The sequence below is a fragment of the Saccopteryx leptura genome, chromosome 2, assembly GCF_036850995.1.
Source record: "Saccopteryx leptura isolate mSacLep1 chromosome 2, mSacLep1_pri_phased_curated, whole genome shotgun sequence".
Classification (NCBI taxonomy): Eukaryota; Metazoa; Chordata; class Mammalia; order Chiroptera; family Emballonuridae; genus Saccopteryx; species Saccopteryx leptura.
Genome location: NC_089504.1, coordinates 43113800 through 43138779, shown reverse-complemented (window position 1 = coordinate 43138779; position 24980 = coordinate 43113800). Strand labels below are relative to the sequence as shown.

The 24980-nt window shown below is 41.1% G+C and overlaps 1 protein-coding gene across 1 annotated transcript in view; it reads left to right on the top strand.

Annotated features, from left to right (window-relative positions):
• The window catches only part of NTRK2 (neurotrophic receptor tyrosine kinase 2), a 311995-nt gene that overhangs the window by 17409 nt on the left and 269606 nt on the right, over positions 1–24980 (top strand). The window contains 4 exon segments of the mRNA XM_066367881.1: positions 9762–9797; positions 12404–12478; positions 12481–12503; positions 18940–19039. Coding sequence (XP_066223978.1) covers positions 9762–9797; positions 12404–12478; positions 12481–12503; positions 18940–19039 — 234 coding nt within the window.

The following is a 24980-nucleotide window of genomic DNA, read 5'->3' as shown; positions in this document are numbered from 1 at the left end:
ACAGGGGTGCCATCCACAGGGTGTGAGGCAGGCAGTGAAGATCCCCATAGAATGTCTTTACAGAGTGCAGGGACCTTGCAGATTCCAACACTGAGCCAGCTGGAGTGCAGATGAGGAAGAACAGGTGTTATCATCAGGTCTTTAGGTATCAGCAGGACCCCAGGTACAAGCTAGAGCCTTCCCATCTGTTAATCACTGGCGACCTGGCCGTTCACTGAGAAAAGGAGGAAAGACTTTTCCAAACTGCAGACTCTAGGTTGATCATTTCATCCCATATAGAACTGAACTCATCAGCTCTGTTCAGTTTTTGGTTATGTTTAAAGCACAAAGCATAATCTTTGGCTTCGACATGAAATCTGGAAAGCCATAGTGTTTATCTTTGTTGCATACTAAGGAGCACAACTTGTGACAATCAGTCTAATTTCATTTCATTTTTGTTTTTCTTTATTCCTTTAAAATCTACTCACTAGGAGCAAGCTTCTCTAGGCCCAGAACAGTAGTAGCGCCTGGCTCCTTGTTGAACATTAGAATCAAGTGGGGAGTTTTATTTAATTATTATTTTATCTTATTTCATGTTTGAGGCACATTCCTGGGGTCACCTCCAGCGATTCTGATTCACACTCTCAGAGGAGGCTTGGGCCTCAGCATTTTGTGTTTTTAAGACCCGCAGTGACGGCCCTGGCCAGTTGGCTCAGCGGTATAGAGCATCGGCCTGGTGTGCGGGGGGACCCGGGTTCGATTCCCGGCCAGGGGCACATAGGAGAAGCACCCATTTGCTTCTCCACCACCCCCCTCCTTCCTCTCTGTCTCTCTCTTCCCCTCCCGCAGCCAGGCTCCATTGGAGCAAAGATGGCCCGGGCGCTGGGGATGGCTCCTTGGCCTCTGCCCCAGGCGCTAGAGTGCTCTGGTCGTGGCAGAGCGACACCCCGGAGGGGCAGAGCATCGCCCCCTGGTGGGCAGAGCGTCGCCCTGGTGGGCGTGCCGGGTGGATCCCGGTCGGGCGCATGCGGGAGTCTGACTGTCTCTCCCCATTTCCAGCTTCAGAAAAATACAAAAAAAAAAAAAAAAAAAAAAAGATCCGCAGTGACTGCAGTGTTCAGCAAGCATGAGAATCTGTGAGAATCACTGGTCTGGGTGAGAGCTCTGACCCAGGTGAGGTTTTCCTGCTCTTTGTTGAGGAACAGACAACCCTTTGGTCATGTAAGGTTGCAGATAAAATCTCAGTTGAGAAATAGCAAGTCCTGTCTGAGGTAGAAATCAAAACTCTGGACTTAGATTTAAGGGCCAGTATCCTCCTTGTCCCAGTTCAGGCTGGCTGCATGGGGTGGGGCTAGACATTGCCGGTGAAGTGTCAGCCCCTCTGCTGCCCAGAGGCAAGAGGACATGGGGAACAGATGGCAGGGAAGTGTGCTTGCTGGTAGCTTTGTTTCCTGGCACCTGAATATCTCAGGGCTGATTCATGGACTTTTCTCCTGGAAACCTTTATGGGTTCTTTAGAGATTTTTGCTCTCTGCAGTCCCCTCTTCTGCAGTTCCCACAATAGAAGCAAACCCATTTTTATTCCCACTGGTGGAAGCAACTCCTTCCTCAGCACCTGGAACACAGCTTTGCGTTGGGATCTGCTTCTCCGCGAGGTCCTGTTGTCAGCACCTAAGACACCTTTCACAGACTTGTCTTTCATTCTGCCTCTCTCTGGTCCATAAGAAGCCCTCATGAACCCTTGTCCTGACACCTCTGGGTCTACAAGTCTAACCCAAGTGCCACCTGCATCCTGCCACCACAGGTTGCTTTAGCCTTCTCTAGCAGGAGTCAGGCACTCATCTTTGGAGCCTTTTGCCTGCAGGGAACAAGTTCAAGTTCTCAGAACGTTGCCGTGGATACCCAGGGTGGAGTGGTGGCAAGGGCAGTGCTCCTCTCCAGAGGAGGTTCTTTTCTAAGTGTTTCCTCATTCTCTTCTCTCTGGAACCCCTGAACGCCCGGTGTGAACATGGGTTAGTGGTCAGCTGCTTCTTTTGTGGGTTATTCAGTGCTGTGCTCTCAGAGGTGGACTCTGAGAGAATCCTTAATGAGGGAACCCATTCCTCATGTTTGTGTTTGTGTTTTTAGCCATTAGGGGGAAGCTTTCTGCCCAGAACTGTTTTTCTCTCAGCACCGGCCTTGTTCTCCCTTCTCTAGGAGATTGGGCCTCCCAGGGATGAGGAGCTCAGGACTGCCACCTTAGGCTTCTCCCTAAAGCTCCAAGTCTAGAAATACTAAGTCTAAGTTCAGTTCCCAGGGAGAGTAGGGAAATGTAAGCTCTCTCTGGCGTCTAAGCTCTTTCACTCTCTCCTCCCATTTGGAATGAGATCACTGGGGACAAAAGACATCTGTCGCCTGTACCCTAAATGTTCGGTGCAGGCACCGTCAGAGAGCGCCTGCCCCACTCAGTGTTTGATATCGAGCTATTTCCAGGTGTGCTTTATGTTTCAGTGTCAGTTGCTGTCCTTTATGCCCACTGGGGCCTTTTGCCTTTGGTCAGACCTCTCCGAGCATTAGAAACCAGAGCTTCTCAAACTTTAGTGAGCATACAGCGCTCCTGGGGCTCTTGTTCAAATGGAGATTCTGACTCCAGGGTCTGGAGAAGGCCTGACACTGTGCATTTCTTTTTTTTTTTTTTTTTAAATGTTTTTATTTATTTATTCATTTTTAGAGAGGAAAGAGAGAGGGCGAGAGACAGAGAAGGAGAGAGAGGTGAGAGAGACAGAGAGAGAGAAGGGGGGGAGGAGCTAGAAGCATCAACTCCCATATGTGCCTTGACCAGGCAAGCCCAGGGTTTTGAACCGGCGACCTCAGCATTTCCAGGTCGACGCTTTATCCACTGCACCACCACAGGTCAGGCCTACACTGTGCATTTCTAATTAGCTCCCAGATGACGCTGGACCACATTCCAAGTAACGAGGGTAGTTCTGCCCAGCAGAACCTGGGGGAAGCCACTGGAAGAATTGGTCACATATCCACGCTGACTCTCTAGGATAACAATAGTAATAATGATAAAAATATAGAATAATTAGTGCACTGGGGTGCATTCCAATTGGATTTGGCAAAAAAATAAGATGAATTCAATGCATGGGTTTAGGAGACTTGGGAGAGAGAATACGAAGTAGAGAGAGCAGAGCAGGTGCACACATGGAAAGCAAGGGGCCATTTGAGAATTCTCCAAAGATGCTGCTGTATCCTATTTAGCTTATGGGACAAAAATAAGCCTTGTCTGAGATTAAATTGATCCACTATGTCATTGGAATTCAATCCTACATAGAGAGAAATCTTCATGAACATGAGAATGTGTGTGGAGGCTGTGTGGAGGTTATAAGTGGTGAAGAGTATCTTTTTAAGTGGAATTTTTGTTGCTTGTTTGAGTGTCATGAAGAAGAACCCTGCAGCCTTGGCTAGTACCTTCTAATCAGATAACACACATTTCAAGAATTTTCAAGGTGATATAGTTCGATGAACGTGAACACGTGATTGTTTAAGAGTGGATTTTCGTATGGAAATCATTACCCAAGTGACTGATCATTTAACTTGGAACAAACCTAGCTGGAACACTACATGATAAAATACCCTCAGTTTAAAGCTCTCCATTCTTTAAGCTGTACAGAAGAGTGTCTCTATGGCCCACTCATTCAGGAAGAATGTCACAGCTCAAGAATGCTCATTCACACAAGCAGTGGGAGTTAGTGACTTATGCTTCCTGATTCCGGAGCAGTTGTCTCCTATGCAAAATCTCGCGTCAGGAACAAACTATAAATACTGGAGGAGTTTTTCCCCCAGCTTCTCATTCGTGCCTTTTTATCAAAAGATTCATGACGTCTGGATGAACTAGAACACTTAGAATTGCCCTTAAACTGGCAGATTTAGATTTGGTGTACTTAGGCCAAAGAATGTAGAGAAAGGAATTCCTCCAAAAGTGTAATTGAGAAAATAGAAAACCCCCTACTAGGTCCTCAGTCCATTTGTCATTACCCATTTCTTGTTCTGAGAGTGAAAGGAATGTTCTACCTGCTTTTCTGCCTTAAATAACCGTGAAGTCTGGTTCAGCCATAGACTCATACTAATCATGATAATTAAGATTTATACTTAAATAGCTCTTTATGTCTCAAGAGTACTAATGTTAATTAATTATCCTTCCCAAAACTCCTGAGGAGTTCCAAAGCCAATGCTGTTATCCTCTCCTGTCATTGGAAGACGCCTTTGTACAGGAAACATGAAGAGACTCCCTGTGCTGCATGCATTAATGGTTCAGTCAGAAGTGAGACCCATCCATCTGAACTTGGGCATGTTTTTGGGGACCTGACTGCAGCCTGCCATTCAAAAAGGGAAGAGGAGAAGGATCCGAAATCAAAAGGCTGACTACCCTGAGAGAAAACACACTTGACAAAGGACAGTTTATTTGAAAAGACCAAACCTTTTGCTGTGGATTTATCATATGGAATTTTTTGAAATATTTTTCAAGATCACACTAAAGAGAATCTCAAAATGAAATTGAAAGAAAAATCCTTTTTATTTTTAGGGCCTTAGAGACAAAATGCTTAAAGAAGGGCAATAGGTCTGTCTTCTGGCCTCTGCTTTATTTTTATCTTTGCAACCGAATGGAAAGTGAACCCTCCTGTCAGGCTTCCTATCGTTCCACAATTTTTTTTTTTAATCCTACAAATGTTGTTTTCCTTCAACTGGTCTTACAGTTGAAAAGTCATAAAGATTTGCTTATGAAGAATTGTATACAGTTGTAAGATTTACCCATGAGCCATAACTGAGATTAGGAGATAGACGCCTTCTTGAAGTCATTTATCATCAAATGAAGAGGATAATGAGGTGCTCTAGTTTGATAGTGTTGGGAGGGGGAATGATTTCATTGACCACAGTTAGAAGCCTGTATGCCCCACAGCTCCTCTTTCGGGGGCACATGCACCACGGGTTTAATACAGAGCTCTGCTGGGAGTGAGGTGAGGCTGTAAACCAGTCTCCATTGTACTTTTCACAGGAGTGCTTCTGGCTGAGCTCTGGACCTGTTAGTCTTCTTCCTGTAGTTTCAGAAAACATGCCTTAGGTCAGGAACCTAAGTGCAAGTGTGAGTGTAGCGCTGGAGACACTCAACAGACTCTTCAGATAATAGAACTTGAACTTCAGACACTCCTGCTTGGTGCTCATGTTTTTTGGGTTGGAAACAGTAGTAGCTTCTGCCCTGAGTGGGTTGTGGAGAGAGAGTGTGGTCTGCGGCTTGTTTGCAATGCCAGTGGGGTTCGTGGAGTTCCCAGGTTCCCACATTCTATTCTGGAGACTCCCAGCCCGAAGCTTTCGGGCTTGAGGTCACCCCCTGCTGCCCAGGTTTGAGATTTCTTACCAGATGAATGCTACTAGCATAGGATTCAAGGAAGCCTGATCCTTCTCAAATCCCCAGTACAAGAACACCACTCAAGTTGGATGCTACTCATTTATCTTTCATTTTTTTTCCCTTGGCTTTTTCCTTCAGAGGTAGTTTTCACCTTTCCTTAGCCACTTTTTAGTCCTGAATATCACCAACATATAACAATATAGAATGAATATGTTGAAACTGAATAAAAGAAACCAGCTAGAAGTTACACTTAAAAATAGCAGGATATTTTCAAAATTTGACCATTGCCAGAAGTTGAAAAAGGAAAGTGGTGATTCCCCACCCCTGTCTATATTTAAAATGATAGACCTCACGATGGGAATGTAAACATGGGAGGTTCGCTTGACTGAGAAGTTGCTAGAAGCAAAATACTGTGCTTGATGAGCTGGGGTCAGCTGGAGTCATGTGACCCTTGTTCTTTATAAACTCTAGGTCTGTGCACCCGCCGTGCCAGGCTCCCCAAACCTTTGTACACGAAGAGGCATTCCTTTTTTTAAAATTTTCTTTTTCCTTTAAAAAAAAACATATTCCCTATAGAGTTTTGGACAGCATGGAGTTGTGAATTCATCATTTATTTTTATTTCTATTTTTTTAGAGAGAGACACAAGAAGGGAGAGGGAGAAGGGGAGGAGAGGGTTGAAAAACAACTCTAGTTGCTTCACTTTAGTTGTTTTCTAAAATAGATTGCTTCTCATAAGTGCCTTGGCATTTGGGGTGGGGGTGGGGCTTCAAGCTGAGCCAGTGATCCTTTGCTCACACCAGCAACCTTGGGCTCAAGACAGCAAACTTGGGCTTCAAGCCAGTGACCTTTGAGCTCAAGCCAGCCACCTTGGGATCATGTCAATGATCCTGCAAAGCCAGTGACCGCAGGGTTTTGAACCAGAGTCCTCAGTGTCCTGGGCTGATGATCAATCCACTGTGCCATTGCCAGTCAGGGAAGACATTTCTTTATTGAGACTAGTAGGCCCTCATCAGATATAGAACAATATGCTAGGGAGGAAAACAGATAAAACAATGAATGCATCATTGTTTCTTCCACATTGTCTTTCTGTGAGTTTCATAATCTTGCACTAAATTTGGCTATTCCTGACAGTGAGAGTAAAGTGACAGTACATCTCATACATCTGGGAAAATGAAGTTAGGAAAATGTAGTGCTTTTCAGAAATCGTAGACGTGACCTGATGATTTGCTGGTGAACGTGGTAGGAGGAGGCATGCGTCGATAGGCATCAGAAGTCTGGAAAATAGCCTGTGTTACAAATGCTGGGCTAGCCTGTTTACTTTAGATCGCACCCCCAAATCCTACTTTTCTGTACCTGATGTTTGCTACATTGAATTGAGTCGTCATTGTGGATTTTCCGGGGAGCTTTGTGTGAGGAATGTGTTTGGGTATTCCCTTTCTGATGAGGTTGATTACACCGGTCAGTGTGTGGCTTAGCTAAATTGGGCTCTGAATCCTCACAGACGTCTTTTTACTTCTTTTTTTTTTTTTTTTTTTTTTTTTGTATTTTTCTGAAGCTGGAAACGGGAGGCAGTCAGACAGACTCCCACATGCGTCCGACCGGGATCCACCCAGCACGCCCACCAGGGGGTGATGCTCTGCCCACCTGGGGCGTCGCTCGGTCGCGACCAGAGCCACTCTAGCGTCAGGGGCAGAGGCCAAGAGCCATCCCCAGCGCCCAGGCCATCTTTTGCTCCAATGGGAGCCTCGGCTGCGGGAGGGGAAGAGAGAAACAGAGAGGAAGGAGAGGGAGAGGAGTGGAGAAGCAGATGGGTGCCTCTCCTGTGTGCCCTGGCTGGGAATCGAACCCGGGACTTCTGCACGCCAGGCCGACGCTCTACCACTGAGCCAACCGGCCAGGGCCGTCTTTTTACTTTTTATGGAATTGTATCTGTAAAAGCCGGTGGGGACTGGGTGTGGGGCCTCTGAGGGCATGAGAACAGCTCAGGGTGACCGGCTAGTCCTACTTTTAGCATGAAAAGTTCTATGCCCAGGGAAAGCCCTTATTCCTGGACAAACTTCAAGGACTTGCTTAGGACTATGCTAATTTTAAAATTTCAAGTCCAATGTCTTAGAATCCTCCTGGTCTCAGGCAATCTTGATGGTGGGTCACCCTAGTACAAAAGAAGGTCCTTGTAATTATATCCAAATATTTTAAAAATATGAATCAACTTAATGAACTGTTAAGTAAAATAGGTGCTAGCCTCCTCTTAATATATGTGTATAATAACCTGGAAGGCTGGGTTTGAAGATCAGATTGTCAGACTCTTGGAGTTCCATGTTAGAGCATAGTGGTTTTAGTAGAGCTGGTCTCTGTCCATGGCCCCTGTTCCATGCCTACAACTATTTAGCAAGATGTAATGAGTGAGCATGTGACACCCCAGCCCATCTGTACTGGTTCAGTCCTCACCTCTTCCTTGGGTCTTGGGTCACATAAATAAGTATACTTGCTTATACTGGTAGTGTGGCCACCCGTGTGCTGACAGATGTAGGGGAAAGATTGGTCAGCCCTCGGACGTGTGTTTGGAACCCGTGAGGAGCGAATTCTGGGTCCTGGGCACCTGGAGTAAGGTCTAGAAGTGAAGAGTGGATCTGGAGGGCAGATAGCTTTGCAGATCCAGAGTGTACATTTGAGGGTACAATGGAGAAGGGGGCCAGAGTAGGATCCTTTAAAGTAATACTGAGCAGTTCCAAGAATGACTTGTTGACTTGGAGTTATAGGACCTTTCCTTCAGCAGTGGCAGGAAATCCTCTCGTGAGGGGACACCATGTGGTCCAGGAACTCTGCAAAGAGAAAGGACTTCAGCATATGGGTGGGTGCCCAGCAAGTAACATGACCAGGGCTGCCACTGGGACATGCTGCTGTTTTGTTCATTGAATTACTTCTCAAACTGCAGGGTAGTCTTCAAAGTCCTTCTCTGGAATGTCACATCAGCTCCAAATAATTCTGACTGTACATTTTGACATATTGTAACTCAAAACTTAGAAGTGATGTTTGGGATAATAAAACTCAAAAGACAGTTGAAATTTCCTGAAATGGCTGATTTTGCGTGAATTGATGCAGGGCCACCTCACATGACTGCACAGGAATGCGCTGCACCATTTCAGGTGGTGCTTTTCACAGAGACTATAGTCTGAATGGCTCCCCCTAGAGGTGTACAAAGCATGAGCTGCACAACAGTATACAACATCGCTGAGTCAAAGTGCACAATCAGTTACTTCATTTTTCTCCTGCTGAAGTAAATGTTCTTCTAGTTGAACTGTGTTAAAATTTTAATTTAAACATGAGGGCCACTTTTATTTGATTCTTCATTTAAGCTAACCTTAATTATGCACTAGGGAATACATGAACAGAAAATTGGCTCGTTTCACTTTATTTTTAAATTATATTTTTTCTGCTAGTTTCAGAAGTGAAATGAGAACTGAGTAAGCTTTGTGATTTGCAAGTTTAGGTTTTCAGTGGTAAGTGAAGACTAAAAGCATAGGAAGTAGCTTTGGAAATTTATGTTATAATTACTTAAATGTTATATCAAAATGTAATTTTGTTTCCAGTTAGGCTTTTACTTAGAGACCCAGTTAGTTCTGAATGGAGAAAAAGTAGGAAATATTTTTGTCTCCAGTTCTTGTTGATGGCGACTTTTAAAAAATGTTTTTGGAAATGCTCACAGGAATATTTTAAAACAGAGTATTCTGATCATCTCGGTGAATACAGCAGTCATCCAAAAAAAAAAATTAAGTGGGTCTACTTTTATATTTCTCTTTGACATATTAATTTATAATCTCTTATACATAAACAATTTCAATAGAGAAAGTACATTTATTTTTTGTGTGTGGTGTCAGAGCAAACATAAAAAAAGGGTTTATGTAGTCTTGCCAACCTCTCTGAAGACTAAGCAGAGAGCAAAATTGTACTTTAGACATCATCATACAGGGCACTTAATAATGTTTATGAATGCAAATAGATCTGTCAAAACAGAGTTTGAAAGTAACCCCCAACTCATCAGAGAATTACAAGAGTGTACAGAAATGAGCTGTCTTTGAGATAAAAATACCAAAATTGCAATTAAAATGGCCAACTATATAATAGCTGAAGTTTTTCAAGCTAACGTGATTTGTGATTTTTCTTTATTTTTTTCTGTTTTAGAGAGTGGGGTCCGTGGGACTGGGGCAGGGGACACAGTGAATGGGAAACACACCGAGACTTGCGTGTTTATTTACCTGTCCTATAAAACAGTCTGTTCAGTTACAAAGTCTTTACTGTATGTTTAGCTCATTTTGGTGGGTATTAAGTTAGTAAGTATTTTGTTAAACTCTGATGCATACTTACACATCTTTGTTTTGTTTTCTGTTTTAGGTGCAGACCCAAATTATCCTGAGGTAATTTATGAAGGTAGCTATCATGTTGTTTTTATTTTGTATTTTTTTTTCAAAACATTTGTCTTGCATGAAATAAATCAACCAAAAGAAGACCTTTAAGCTCAGTTAAATGTACATTTTACGCACTACATAGGCCAAAATAAAATTTCAAGAAAAATCATTCAATATTGATGGCTGTTTTCCCTTGATATTCACAGTGCCTGTAAATAGCATTTTCTCTCTTATGCTCAGTTCTTGGAAGCAGTAAATCCATTCTTCTCTAACGGACAATTTGTTTCCATAATTGGGAACTAATTACCTGTTTAAAAGCCATGGCTACCAAGAAAAGGGTGTTGTATCAGTTTCTAGTTATGACAGTAAACCCAATTCAAAATTGTGTTTCTTATATAATAAGGAAGTTTTGGCTCATAGACAGGATCTTCAAAGGTAGAGCATGTTTTAGGGTGGGTTAAACCAGCAGCTTAATCATGTTATCAGGGACCCAAGTTTTTTTCATCTCTACTCGCCTCCACTCATGGTTCTGCCTTCACAGATGCCCCCCGCCCCATGGGTTCTTAGATGAGGCCAACGGAGGGGCTGCGGTCATTCACACTGATGGGAGAAAGGGTAGAGTTTCTGAAAGGGTTTCAGAGGAAAAATAATTTTTCCAGAAACCTCCATCTGGCCTTCCAGTATCTGATTCAATACCCTGCCGGGTCATAATCCATTCTTGCCTATGTTACTGATAAGCGGGATGGATTACCCCTTCAATTAACTAGAACCACCCCTGTTAGTTTCCCTGGAGGGTGTGCTTGAACCCCTTTTTATGAATATGGAAGGGGAGAAACCAAACGATGTACTAGATTAACTTTTAACTGAACATTCATCTGTACTTTGCTATTTTAATCAAATGCCAGGGATATTTTTCTAGGTGTGAAAATCCAACTTTAACAAATTTTCAAACCACCTTCATGACCAGGTGGCCTTTATTTGGGGACGTGGCAGGCTAAATTTCAAGACTTGGCTTGAAATTTAAGATTGATTAAAAGTTAGAGTGATGAAAATAGTATACTTATATAGGTATTTTATAAGATATTTTATTCTTTAATTGTATATTTTTATAACACACTGACATTTTATTTTTTTCTATAAATGATTCTGTGTTTATATGTTTATTATATGAGTGTGCACTTAATTTGAGCTAATTTTAACTGGGGAGTTATATTAACTTTACCTGCTTTATACATGTTAAACTGTAATTCCCTCATGCTGTGGTTTGGATGATTTTGTGCATTTTTGTTTTTATTTGTCTTGATATGGTTTAAAGGAAGATTATCTCAAATTATATCACAGAGAAATATGTTTGAATTGTGATTTAACATTTTAAAATTATGCTTTTGACTCCTTTCTGGTAATTTCAAGACTTAATGTCATCTTTCCATTGACCTCACTTTGGGTCTTTGGGTCAAAATGTCATAATATTAAACTGTAGATACTTTAATGATTTAATTTTGTATGAGTGGTTGAATAGAATATGAAGAAGGAAGATCGACCAGAAAATGATATCTCTTCCTATTTGAAAAAAAGTTTTAATATATTAAAATGGAAATAGTGAGAATATAGTTTTGGAGTTAATAACAAAACAACAAAGATAGAAAATAATGCTTTTTCTGTTACTTTTGATCAAGTTCAAAGGAACACTCTGCTAATAAAATATAATTTAAATTGGTTACCCAAGGCTTGTGTGAAAATTCTACAGAGAGAAGCTTAGCTGGAGATGACTTAAGGAGGTTGTTTGTTCTGGATGCAAATTGAAGGCACCATATCTATTTAGAATAAAAATATAAAATGTTTATGCAGAACATTGTCTGCATTACGTTTGCCAAATTTTCTATGACTTTTATATGTAATGTTATAAACAAAATCTTTGCTCGCAAAAGACATCAGTCATTAATTTTCTAAAAATTGATTCAGAAGATGGCAACTACATTTGAGACATGGCGATATGAGAATGTATCCTTACAATTTTAAAGATTGTGTTGGTGCAGCTCCTATTAATTCTGAAACTGCAATATTAATGATTCATAACTCTTTAAAAAAGCTCATGTGTATTCCCAAGTTCCCTCTCAGTGTTGAATCCACATCCCCTGGTGGGTGGCTGCCTCTGTCCAAATAAGATACAGTCTGGTCTCTGCCACCATCTTTCCAGTTGACCTACACTAGTCAATTAACATTCTTTACTTGTAAAACTAATGGTTAGACTCAATCTCTAAAGACCCTTCCAGGTCTATAAATCTGTGGCTCTTAGATGATTAATTCTCTTTTGTATTTATATTAAATGCTTTAGCAGAAGGGGATCTATTCTTACGAGCAAAGAAGGACCCTAAAGTGGGTGTAGAATTTGACCACCAAAACAAGACTGTGGAGATCTGGTTGGGTACAGTGTTAGCGCTGCACAGTCTCAGGGTTGCAAGGATTTAACCCAGTAGCCGGGGCCTGCTCCTTTCTTGCCAGGCTGTGAATGGTTTGCATTCTGGTGATTTGTCTGGGTTTGATCGGGGTTTTACTGTAGCCTCATGTTTGCTGTTAGCCTAATGACAACTTCATGATTCCTTCTCTTTCTCTTCTCTCCAATTTAAGATTATGAGACTACAGCGAATGACATTGGGGACGCCAGGAACAGAAGTAACGAAATACCTTCCACAGATGTTGCTGACAAACCGGTCGGGAGCATCTCTCGGTGAGTGGGATACACAGTTGTTTCTTAGGTTGGTTTTGAGCATTTCGGATGCTTACACATTGGTGGTAGCTGTCATATTGTCTTTATTTTGAATTTTCAAAATGTTTGTTTAAAATGAAACAAATCAACTAACTATAAGAAGACTGTTGGAGTTGCTTCAATGTAGGCCTTTCAATAAGACATTTTTATTGCTCAAATGTAGACAGAGCATTGAATTTGGAGGAATTAATAGAAAGGTTTAAGAGAAGTGATAAAGGTAACCTCTGACTTATTGCTAGCAGTTCCTGTTTTAAATATCTGTCCTTTCAAAGGTTATTATTAGAAGTTCAAGAAAGCAGCTTTCTCTTACAGGCAGCTAATTTTAACTGGGGAATTAGATTGTCTTTCCCTGCTTTATATATGTTAAACTGTAAGTCCCTCATGTTGTGGTTTGGATGATTCTGTGCATATTATTTGTATATTTTCATTTTTATTTGTCTTGATTTTTTTTTTTTTGTATTTTTCGGAGGCAGAGAGACAGACTCCTGCATGCGCCTGACCGGGATCCACCCAAAAAACCCACTAGGGGGCGATGCTCTGCTCATCTGGGGCATTGCTCCATTGCAACCAGAGCCATTCTAGTGCCTGAGGTGGAGGCCACGGAGCCATCCTCAGCACCCAGGCCAACTTTGCTCCAACGGAGCCTTGGCTGCAGGAAGGGAAGAAAGAGACAGAGAGAAAGGAGAGGGGGAAGGGTGGAGAAGCAGATGGGCGCCTCTCCTGTGTGCCCTGGCTGGGAATTGAACCCAGGACTTCCACATACTGAGCCGAAGCTCTACCAATGAGCCAATCAGCCAGGGCCTGATATGGTTTAAAGAAAGAGTTATCTCAAATTGTATCACAAAGAAATATGTTTGAATTGTAATTTAACATTTTAAAATTGTGTGTTTGACTCCTTTCCAGTAATTTTAAGACCTAATGTCATCTTTCCATTGGCCTCCAATACCACTTTGAGTCAAAATGTCATATTAAACTATAGATACATATAATTATTCCTGTCTTCCACACGTTCATACCTGCCTTTTAAAATATTTTAATAAATATTAAAGTATTTGCCACATATAAGGATATAATGTGGGAAGATATAAAAACATGAATGAAACTCGGATCTATTCTTTTTGGAGCTTAAAGTTCAGTCAGTGGCCTGAGCTATGAAGACTAGCATCTAATCTAGCATCTAATCTAAAAAGAGGTGCAGCAATGTGGTTTGAAGAGTAGAACTGGATGGAGCGGTGCTCTGTTCCTTCCCGTTGGGAGGGCTGAGGAGTCCTTAGAGCAGGTGGCATTTCCCATGGCCTGTGCAGGATGCCTGGGATTTGGATATAGGGGAAGAGCAGGGAAGGGATTTGAGGGTGTGAACGAGAGCCTGCAGACTGATCAGAAAACAGTCTTGATTGGAAGATAAGGTGTGCAAAGAGCGGGAGGTGGAGGCAAGGTTGGAGAAGTTGATTGTGCCTGGTGATGAGGTTTTGAAACCCAGTGCCAGGTGGTGAGATTTATTGCACAGTAAGGAGACATTGAAAAGGGCTTGGCAGAGCCCCAGGGTCTCAGGGTTCCAGGGTTCTGTGGCAGGGTGGCCTGTCAGATGCTCAGGTAAAAACCCAGCTAGCTTCCTCCTTTTTTTCCTTTTCTTCACTTGTCATGTGTGCCCAGCTACACTTCCTGTGAGCTCCAAACCTATCCGTGTCTCCCCACCTCCAGTGCCCCCCCTGCAGGTGAACTCAGGGATTGGCAAACGCCTGACGGCCAAGTTCTGGCTTACAACCTGTTTCTGTGAGGTCTGCAGGCAAAGAGTAGTTTCTATATTTTTAAGTGGTTTGGGAAAAAATCAAAGAAAAATGATTTGTGACACAGGAAAATTTTTGTGAAATTTAAATATCCCTTCATAAATAAAGTTTGATTGGAATGTAGTCATGTCCATTTATGTATTATCTGTGGTTGCTTTTGTGCAATGATGGCAGTAGAGCAGTTGCAGTAAAGGTTGTGTAGCCTGCAAAGCTAAAGATATCTACTCTCTGGCCCTTTATAGAGAGAGTTTGCCACCATTGCTCATTCTTGGGTGACTGCCACACCTTCTGCCCTGTCCCTTTCTCCCATTCTTGTTATCTCTCTGTCTCCACACTGCAGCCTGAATGACCTTTCAAAGCACAAATCAGATTATGCTTTTATTATTGTTCTCACAGTCTTCCCAATACATTGTAGTAAAACTTTCATCATAAAAGCCCAACTCTTCATGATGGCTAACAAGGCCCTGAGTTCATCTCCCACATCTCCTCGCTGCTTACCACCTGTATTTTTAAAATACTCTTTTGCGTGCTCCAAGTTTATTCTGTCTCACAGCCTTAACATTTTCTGTTGCCTATATAAGCATGTATTTCCTGAAGGTCATCACATAGCTTTATTTAGTGTGTGGCCAGCAGGCAGTCATTACCCTGTTCTATTTTCTTCTGAGTAGTTATTATTGTCTGTTCTACCCTTCTTATTTATTTGTTTACTTTTTCCTTTCCTTAGATTCTTTAGTAAGATTCTTTTAGTAGGCAACCTGTTCAGTATTTTTCATAGCTATATCTCTGCACACTAGAATAATGCCTGGCACCTAGGACGTACACAGTAAAAATTAGGCTGATAAGACTCATGGTGAATATACTATAGCTGGGGTTTCCAAACAGAGACTGGAAGTGGGGTGATGAGATAGGGGTCTGGTACAGTAATAAAAAGGTGTTATGTGTATTTAAACCAGGCCTATGGCTGTGAAAATGGGAGACGCAAAATATGCACATCCAGTATATAGACACACACACACACACACACACACATACACAAATTTCCACCAATGACTATATACATTTCACTGAAGTAGCAGGACAAATGCTGTGGTAGGATGTTTCCCATTCCTGCCTGTGCATTCATTTCAGTTTTTATTCTATTACCAATCACTTCATGTTTTCTGATTTGAGAAAGTTGTTTTTGTCCACAAAGAATTTGAGAGCATGTGTTAAGCGCAGAGATATGTAGGTATCCCAGTCACTACAAATTATGTCAACTTCAGTTTTCTCTTTTGAATCCAGATGATAAATTTAAGCTCCTACTTGGCCTATCTCAATGATGTTTGAACTATTTGCAATAGGGTTACTGGAAGGCAAGATCGGATAAAATAATCTGTGTTAAAAGTTTGTACATTGAACTCTACCTGAGGCCCCTACTGTATGATATGAGAGGTGCAAGGCATTATTTTTAGAATTTAAAGAAAATTTAAAAATGATGTGTGGATCAGATATTTGATATATGAACAGTCCCTGATCCCAGGGGGGATCATTAGATTAGAGGAAAAGCTTCAGAGTCAGGGAACAGATGCAAAAGTTAAATTAGTTGTCAGAGAGCACTTGGAAGACAGCCTCAGTCACCGTTCTGGTCCAACAAGTGCTGTCACACACCTTGCTGTATTTTCAGAAGAGGGCAACTCTGTGTTCTGTTAGGAAATATCCTCAGAGAAAAATGAACCAACCAACATACCAACCAACCAACCAACTGCCCGACCAACCAACCAACATACCAACCAACTAACCAACCAACCAGCCCACCAGACAAACCCCAGTTCACCCACACAAATACCATCCCCGCTCTACACAGTCACAGTACATAAAACTTTTTATCAAACCATGTGTGAGGAAATAATTCTTCTCATTGTTACAAGAATCTTTGTTGATTACAGGATTTAATAAACATTTGTTTATTGAATGTTTATATTTAGAACTGTTTTAATAGGTTTAAATATTTGTTGGCAGGTCATTGGCTGCTTTGCAGCAGTGGAGCCCCTTCTCGTTTTGTAGGTTGAAGGAAGCATTCTTTAACCATGTCGAGAAGGCAGGGCTGGTATTCTGATTCCTGTGTACACATGAAAAGGGAAGGCTCTATTCTAGCTTTCATAGCTGGTAAAGGCAGGGTATCTTGGGAATAGAGGGACTCAGATCTTCTGAATGCCAGTCAGGTACTTTCCAAAGGGATAAGAGACTACAGAGGTCCTGGCTCCAGGCAAGTCCTCTATCCCAGGTCCCCTATCTGTAAAATAGAGTTTGAATTTGTTTCTTTAGGGATTCTCCTTCCACCCACCGAAGTCTGGAATTCAATAATAAGGTAGATAAAAGTAGAGCTAAAATATGATGATCTCTTTCCCATGAAAATGTGAGTTAGAAATAAAGATTTAAAAAAACACCCCAAATCATTAGGCAAATTTGAGAGAAATGATCTTGGTTGAAACAAATTGATCCATGACTAGCCTGTTAGGCATCATAACCATTTTATTTGTATATAAACTGAGGAGAGGTTAGTATATACTCAGACATTTGCGAAGGCTTCCTGTGGAGAGCTGCTCACAGCTCAAGTGCCAGAGAAGAGCATTATCACACCTTTGCTCCACCTTGGCCAAGTGCTTGGCATGTGCTTTGTTCTGTGCTTTGTGAGGTTTTTAATGCTGTCCCCATCTGACAGCAGAGAAGGTGTTGTGTGAGCATTAGCCATGTGTTTTATTATCCTGCTTTCACTCTTAGCCATATGCTTTGGAGAGCAGTATAATGAATAAATTCTAGTGTTTGTACTTGGGCAGACTTTGGTTCAAATTCCAAGCTTCAGAGGTGCGATCTTGGGGTGCTTATTAATTTTTATCTAAACTGTTATTTTTAATCAGCATTATGATTGTTATAATGGCTGACATTAATTTATTATCTATTGTAGAAAGATACCATTCCAAACCCATTATTTGCATTAAGTCATTAAGGATTTACAACCTGCAAGGTAGAAGTATTACATTCCCTTCTTTACCATGAGATGCTGTGAGGTTAAGTAATTTTGAAGTCATGCAGATAATAAATGGTAAATCTAAATTTCAAACTCAGTAAGAACTGATATTCTTAATCTTTACTCTCTACTCCTTGTCACTGTGAGATGGTTATGTCAGTCAGGATAAGCTATGCTGCAGTAACAAAAATCTCTAAATCTTAGTGGCTTACAACAACAAAGGTTTATTTCTTGCTTCATTACATGTACCGGCAGGGGGTTCTCTTAGACTTACCATTATTGCAAGACTAGGCTAACAAGCAGACACCTTTTGGAAAGTTGTCATTTATTGTGGTCAAGATGAAGAGAGCTCTAGAGCAGAGTTTCTCAACGTTGACTCTATTGACATAGTTATTATTGATGACTAGATCTTCGTCAGGGTGGGGGTTGTCCTAGGTACTTTAGGATGTTTAGCAGCATCCCTGATCTCAACTCACTAGATGCTAGTAGTTTCCCCTAGTTGAGACAACCCTGAAATTGCCAAATGTCTCCTGAGCGCAACATTATTTCTATTTGAGTCTAAGATCTTCTGTCTAAGATCTTACAGTGGCAATAAAATCACCTGCCTTTATAGCAAACATTTGCCAACTCCCGGTTTAGAGAATCAAACTTTTCTTGGAAGCAGGGCCTTGGGGTAAGCAGTAATGAATAGAAGGAAACTAACAACCGTGCATCCATCTTTGTTTCTAAAATGTCAGCATGTAGTTCGTTAGCATCATGCACCTGTGCTTCTATGATCTCCAGCCCAGGGCTGTGACAAGATTCAAATAGATCTGCATTTACTCTCTCTACTTGTATAATCTACATCTTTCAATGACATTTTTAAATTAAAAACAAAAACCTTTGTATTGATCTCTATCATACATGAAGAGAAAAATACATATCATAAATCTATAACTCAAAGAGCTTTCACAAGTGAACTCATCCACAAGTGTCTTCTTGTTCCCTTCCAGTCCTACTCACTGCTCCAGGGGACCCTGACTTCTAAGGGCAACAATAGCCAACCAGAAAAATATTTTTAGTATAGTGTGACCATTTTTCAAACATGCACAACAATAGCGAGAACAGTAAAGTGAATCCCATTATATCTTTCATCAACCTAAAAAAGTACCCGTATTTCTTATTCATGTTTCTCTCTTCTCCTCTCCAGGTAGGCATTAGGTTGATAAGTGGGTAAATAAAGGAGAAGAGATACATATATATATATATATATATATATATATATATATATATATATAGATAGATATAGATAGATATAGATAGATATAGATAGATATCTAGATATCTGTATCTGTATATATATATCTGTTATGTATATTTGTATTTACATAACAGATACTTATTTTATAACTTTTAGCTTATGTTTTCCCATTTGTAAAATGGGAATAATATGACCCACATACTTTATCATAAGGTTGTTGAAGATTAAGTGAATTGATGTATGTGTAGTTCTTAGAAGAGCAAGTAGTAAGCATTCCATAAATATGAACTGTCATCACCTCTGTTGTCTGAATATAGGGAACCAATGAGCAGGGCCGTAACTGCCCTCCCTGTCTTTCTCTAGGTCTACGCTGTGGTGGTAATTGCATCTGTAGTGGGATTCTGTCTCCTGGTGATGCTGTTTCTGCTGAAGTTGGCAAGACACTCCAAGTTTGGCATGAAAGGTAAGAAGGGTTGTGTTTATTTTACTTCTTATGTGGAATCATTTTTGGCTTATGACTAATGCTAATTACCACTGAAGAAGGAAGCAGCTAGATTTACGATCACACTAGACTTTGAGGCTGAAAAAATAGCAACAAGGATATGATAATATAAACTAAGAGAAAGCAAAATAATGTTGATTACTCAGCACTACCCACTTTCCAATGAGGACAGTTGTCCCAGAAGACACAGAACTGGTTTCTTGTGTATCGAGTGACTAATAATAATATCGGCAAATAGTGCCCAAGCTTCCCTGTGGCTTCAGGAAGGCAGGCGAGGCTTGGTGACAGCTGGCTAGCTATGGCCAGGCCACATGTATTTTGCACAGAAAGATACTCTTGCTGTTTATTTTGACTTCCAGGTCTTCAGGGGTCTACTTTTGGTGTTGCTACCACTTTTTGATTTACATCTTTTGAAATTTAAGCAGCATTGGGAAGCAAAATAACAGCCATTTTGGTGGTATATGAATGCTTTGTGATTGAGTGACTTCTTGTTTTATAAGTGGAGAAATTCTAAGTGCTTGATAAAGAAAATTAGGGACTGTGTTGTCCAAGTATAGATCACTAGTCTCTTTTAAGGACTGAAAATTAATTTTAGCCAGAAAACTTGTTTCAGTGTTCTTGTTATAGCCAAGAGTTTTAGTGACTTAAGAGCGTTTGCCCTGAGGTTTAAGCTTCTGTATTGACTAATATGTTATCATGGAATTTTCTATGGTCTCTTGTAAAGAGCCACTAGCTTGAGAAAGTTTTGAAGAATGTTTAGTGGTGTCTTAGTTGCACTGGAGAGGAAGTCTGGTGGGTTTTCTTGTTCTGTGTGGTTTGTTACAATTGGTACTGATGTCGCTCGTTTACTTGGAAGGGAATGTGTAAGTAGTAGGGAGTTGCCCAGCGTACACTGGGCTTGGGGGTGGATCAGACCTGTTGCTAACATCTTCTCCTCTCCTTTTGTTGGTGCCCGTTACCCAGACTCCTAACCCTACAGTGAATGGGAGGAGTAGTGGTAAACTGGGCCTTAAACCCCCACACCTCCTTCTGGCTCCCGCTTGGCCTGTCGACCCTGGACATTTCTTTTGGAGGAGGGAAGATATCTCATTCTCTAAATATAGCTAAGTCTTGGGAAAGGAACTATACTATGGTGATTTAAGTTAACCCCACAGCGATGGTTTGCAAAGTGGACTTAGCATCACAAACTCCTGGAGGGCTTGTGAAAACAGATTTTTGGGCCACCCAAAGAGCTTCTGATTCAATAGGTCTGCAGTGAGCCTAAAAATGGGCATGTCTAGCAATTTTCAAGGGACTCCGATGCCGCTGTTGCCTGAGTAGTCTCGGAGAATCACTGTCCCATGGGATAAGCGTGGGCACCAGATCTCTCTCTGAGGGTGATGCGATGCAGGAGAGGTGTTGCAGACCAGACGTGCTCATTGCTTCGCAGACTGTCCTGGATCACATGTCCAGCAGGTGCCCAGGTCTAGGCCAGGCTTCTGCTTCCTGCATGTCACCTACCTACTGTGGCATTTTGCTTTCCCCATTCTGATCAAAGGCTTCCTTTCCCTAGAGCAGCGGTTCTCAACCTGTGGGTCACGACCCCGGCAGGGTCGCCTAAAGCCATCGGAAAATACATAATGCATATCAGGTATTTACATTCCGAATCATAACTGTAGCAAAATTACAGTTATGAAGTAGCCACCAAAATTATTTTTTGGTTTGGGGTCACCGCAACATGAGGAACTGTATTGCGGGGTCACGGCATTAGAAAGGTTGAGAACCACTGCCCTAGAGGCACTTGGAGTGGCTGGCCTCAAGCATAGATGTTTGCCTGAGAAAGCCATATTATATAGCTCTTTCCCTTTCCCACTTTCAGAATTGAGTTTGAGATTTTTCCATCTCATGGGCTCTCCAGGGAGAGGATGTGTCTGAGTCCTTCTGGAAACTCAGCAAAAACTTTGAGAATACCATTCCCCACCCCAACTCTGTGTTGGAAAAATGACTGGTAGAATGACCTGTGAAAGTCAGCATATTTTGTGTAGCTCAGGGATGGTGGAGAATTAGGCTCAGAGGAGATTGTGTTCATACAGAGACTCTGGCACTAAGACTGAAACAGTATTTTATTTGGATAATTTGGGGTGATTACAGATAAGGCACCTACATTTTCCACACGTACCCTTAGGGTGTTCTTAATGAATTGTAAGAACTATTTTCTTAATCTTGTCACAGAGCCAGCGAATGACTTTCTTCAGGCAGTATGCTTCACTCTCTTATTTCTAAACATAAATTAAATAGTTTTAAAAAATTTGTCTTGGAGACTCACATTCTTGTTTAGAGTAACTTATTTTTCTATTTTTAGTTACACGTCTGTCCGTGCCACGGTTTGAACAAAGCAGGCTTGTGCTGAGGTTATTGTTTTACTAGTCAGATGCTGAGTTGATAATTTGGGGGGATAGAGTAAGTAAGGCTCATGCAATAAGGGAAAAAAAAAAACAACAACTGCATAAAAAATGGTGTTTAAAAATTCATGTAAGTTAAAAGTATTTTAAATGTTAAGGGCTGTGATTATTGCTGAAAAAACATATGTCTGAAAAAGGGAAGAGAATGTAAAAACACTATTATACTTCTTGAAATAATGAGGAAATATGTCAGTTGTGATTTCTGAGTAACAAAGTATGAAATGCTCATAGGGTTGGCGGGAGCTAAAGGCTTCGGTTCTATGTGAGGCCAAAGGCTAATGTGCAAATGAGTTATTCCAAATGTAGTTCTAGCTTTCTGAGCACCTTCAGGGAGACTCCTCCCTGTTCACATTGCCTGCCTGAAGGCAGAGTGAGATTGAAGAGGGCTACCCGCCTACCTCTAGGCATTTACAGCTTTTTACCCATCCCCAGCATGGCACACTTCATTCTTAAGCACTGGCTCTTTCAACCCGTGATTATAAACTATAATGTAATACTATTGAAGGGCCTGGGGTCACACAAACTAGAAATCTCTTAAAATCATAGTATGGCTGAATGCAGGCCCACTCCAGCTTTATGGATTCATCTGAGAATCCAAACATTGTTGATGGTGTTGCTTCTATGGGAGGGTGACCTCTAAATTCCAAACCAGGGACTTAAACCGAGACTTCAGAGTATAACCAATGAGCTGTGGTCTATTCTTGGAGATGGGTCTAGTGAGTATAAGCTTCACAGATTTTTTTCTCTGTTCTGTCAATTCACCGTAACCAAATGCTGATGGTGCCATCTACAACAGGTGGGCCAGACTGTGAGCTGCATGGTGACAACATTCATACTGGTCTCGTTCATCATTACTTATCCAGTGCCGAGCCCAAAGTTGCCGCCCAGTAAATACTGATTGACTAAGCGAATGATCACAGAATTTTCAACTTCATCCATTTTAGTTTGGTAGTTAGAGTACAATTAATATTTGGAGTACTGTACAGCTCACCTGCAAATGGTCAAAGGGAGATCTTGGAGTTTTTCTACTTTTCTAAAGTGGTCAAAGCCCTCCCTGCCTTTTGTTTTCAATTATTCCAGATAAGTAATGGTTATCCACAGGTACCATTTTGTCCAGGAAGTTTTATCTTACATTTTCACATACTATTTTAAACAATTATTGTTGTTTAGGCTTGAAGGGCTCACTTGAGTTTTCCATTTTGCCCATGAATATCTTTCCTGTTTGCCTCTCTGAATGGACAGCCCTAGAACATGAGTCTCTGTCCTGCTCTGAATCCAGGAGAAGGGACTGATGGTGCCTCCCACCTTCATGTTAACCTAGAACTTACCTTTCATCATCACTTGATATATTTTAAACTTCTTGTTCTTGGTGCCGAGAGAGTACCAGCCTGTTTCAATAATGACGTCGAAGTAGAATTTACCCCAGTACATTTTCCCCTACTCTATTGCTTTTTGGCCAAATATCTAATTCTCGTAATTGCAGAAACCCCAGATAAAGCTCCTTTTTTGATGCTTGGCCATCTGTGTTGGGATCATTCATACGTGTGCTTAGAATGGATGCATAAAATGTATAACACGCGTATCTAAATCTATGTCTGTACTGATACCCGTACATGTAAAAGCATAATTTTATCCCTTTTCTTTTAAGGCTGTTTCCGATTTATTTTCATTTTAATTCCACTGCAATAGGCCAGAAAGGCTTTTCCAGAGCAGCTTCATTGCCCAAGGAGCAGGCACCCAGGCCTTCAAATGCTCTCATTTGTGTTTAGCTCCCACATTGCTTCCTGGCTTCCTTTCCTCATTGAAGATGTTGAAGTGCCCACGAAGGGGGTTGAAAGCATCAGGGGGTGCAGGGGCTGCCATGTATTCCAAGAGTGCGCCACACTGGGAGCCCTGCCTGATGGCACTGATAGTGTGCAGGGCTGGAAAAAACGTAAGGGAGCCAGAAGGGTGGAGGGAGCTTGGCACTCGACACAGTGGTGAAAACAGTTTTGGCCATAGGTATTGAGTTCCTTGCATTTTGTGATGGAAGTCCACATGGGATATTCCCTAGGTACTGATGCATCCTTTGTTTTTCTAGAGTAAAAGTGTAAGGGACCCCAAGAGATGCCCAGGAGGCTCTGGAGCAGGAAGGCTTTCTCATGTCGGGGTGAAAGCCTCCATATTTTCTCTGCACTCATGCCTGCTATTTGGGCTTTCGATATTTCTAATTAGTAACTGACTGAACAACCAACTACACGGCTTAGGAATCCAGAGCCAGGTTTTCTTAAGTCCAAATTCAAGGCCCAGAGTTTAAGTTTCTCCCCTTATAAATGATCTTCTAAGTGTCTTTCAACAGCAACCAAAAATTTGGTTATTTAAAAACACTCATAAACATACTGGGGCCAAAGCTAAAGAGGTTGAAGGTTAAAGTCTTGCTATGAGCTGAAAACGATTCTGGAAAGTTTAGGAGGTTGAGTGTAACAGATATTTGGATAGACTTTTAAAAGAGGGAAAAATGTGATTGAAAGCCAGAAACAGTTGTAGAAACATCTGTAAGGACAAACTGTTTTCCATATAACCCCCCCCCCCTTCCTTACCCCACTGGGTTTTTTTTTTTAAAGACAAATAACATTTAAAAATTGTAAGAGTTAACACATGCATCAATTCTTGTTTTTCACAATTTCAAGCACTTTGGAAATAGAGATAAAAGTGGAAGTTTCTCTTCACCCTCCTCTCCCACTACCATTTCTGCTGTTATGGGTATTTTCTTGAGCCGTCTAGAATGCATATATTATATAACTAAGAAAATATATAGCTTCTCTTATTATGTAGATCATCAAATGTATATATTTACTTTCGATTCCATAAAGAAATTATAACACCAGCGTTGTCTGCATCTTTGTAAGAGGATCGGTTTGCTTTGTAGATCTTCCTATGTCAGGACCGAGGTATGTGCTGCATTTTATTTAATGGTATTTCTGAGTCGTCTGGTGGCAAGCCTCTTGGGTCTGAAACCTGGCTCTGTCCACTACAAGCTGTATGACTTTGAGCAAGTTCCTCATCCTCTCTGGCCTCAATAGTTCTAACTGTACTGGGGCACTAATTGCATCCATCTCATAAAGTTGTGATAAGACAGAGTTTATGTGTGGGAAGCACTTGGGAAAGTTCCTGACATTTAGTAATTATTATATAAATAGTGACTATTATTATTCATGAGAAATTATGATTTATTTTCCTCTTGTAATAAACAATTACATTTTAATCAAGTTTACAAAAAATTATTTTAAATAATACCTTACAGTTAAGATAGATAATTGTAAATGGATTGCTGAGAGAAATGTGAGTAGCGTATATTTTAAATGTTGATAGATTACCTTGCAAAAATGCTTCATTAATTTATACTCTCACCAACAGTATCTTTTAGTTTATACTTTCATCCATATTGGATATTATATCAACCTTTCATATTTTTGCCAATT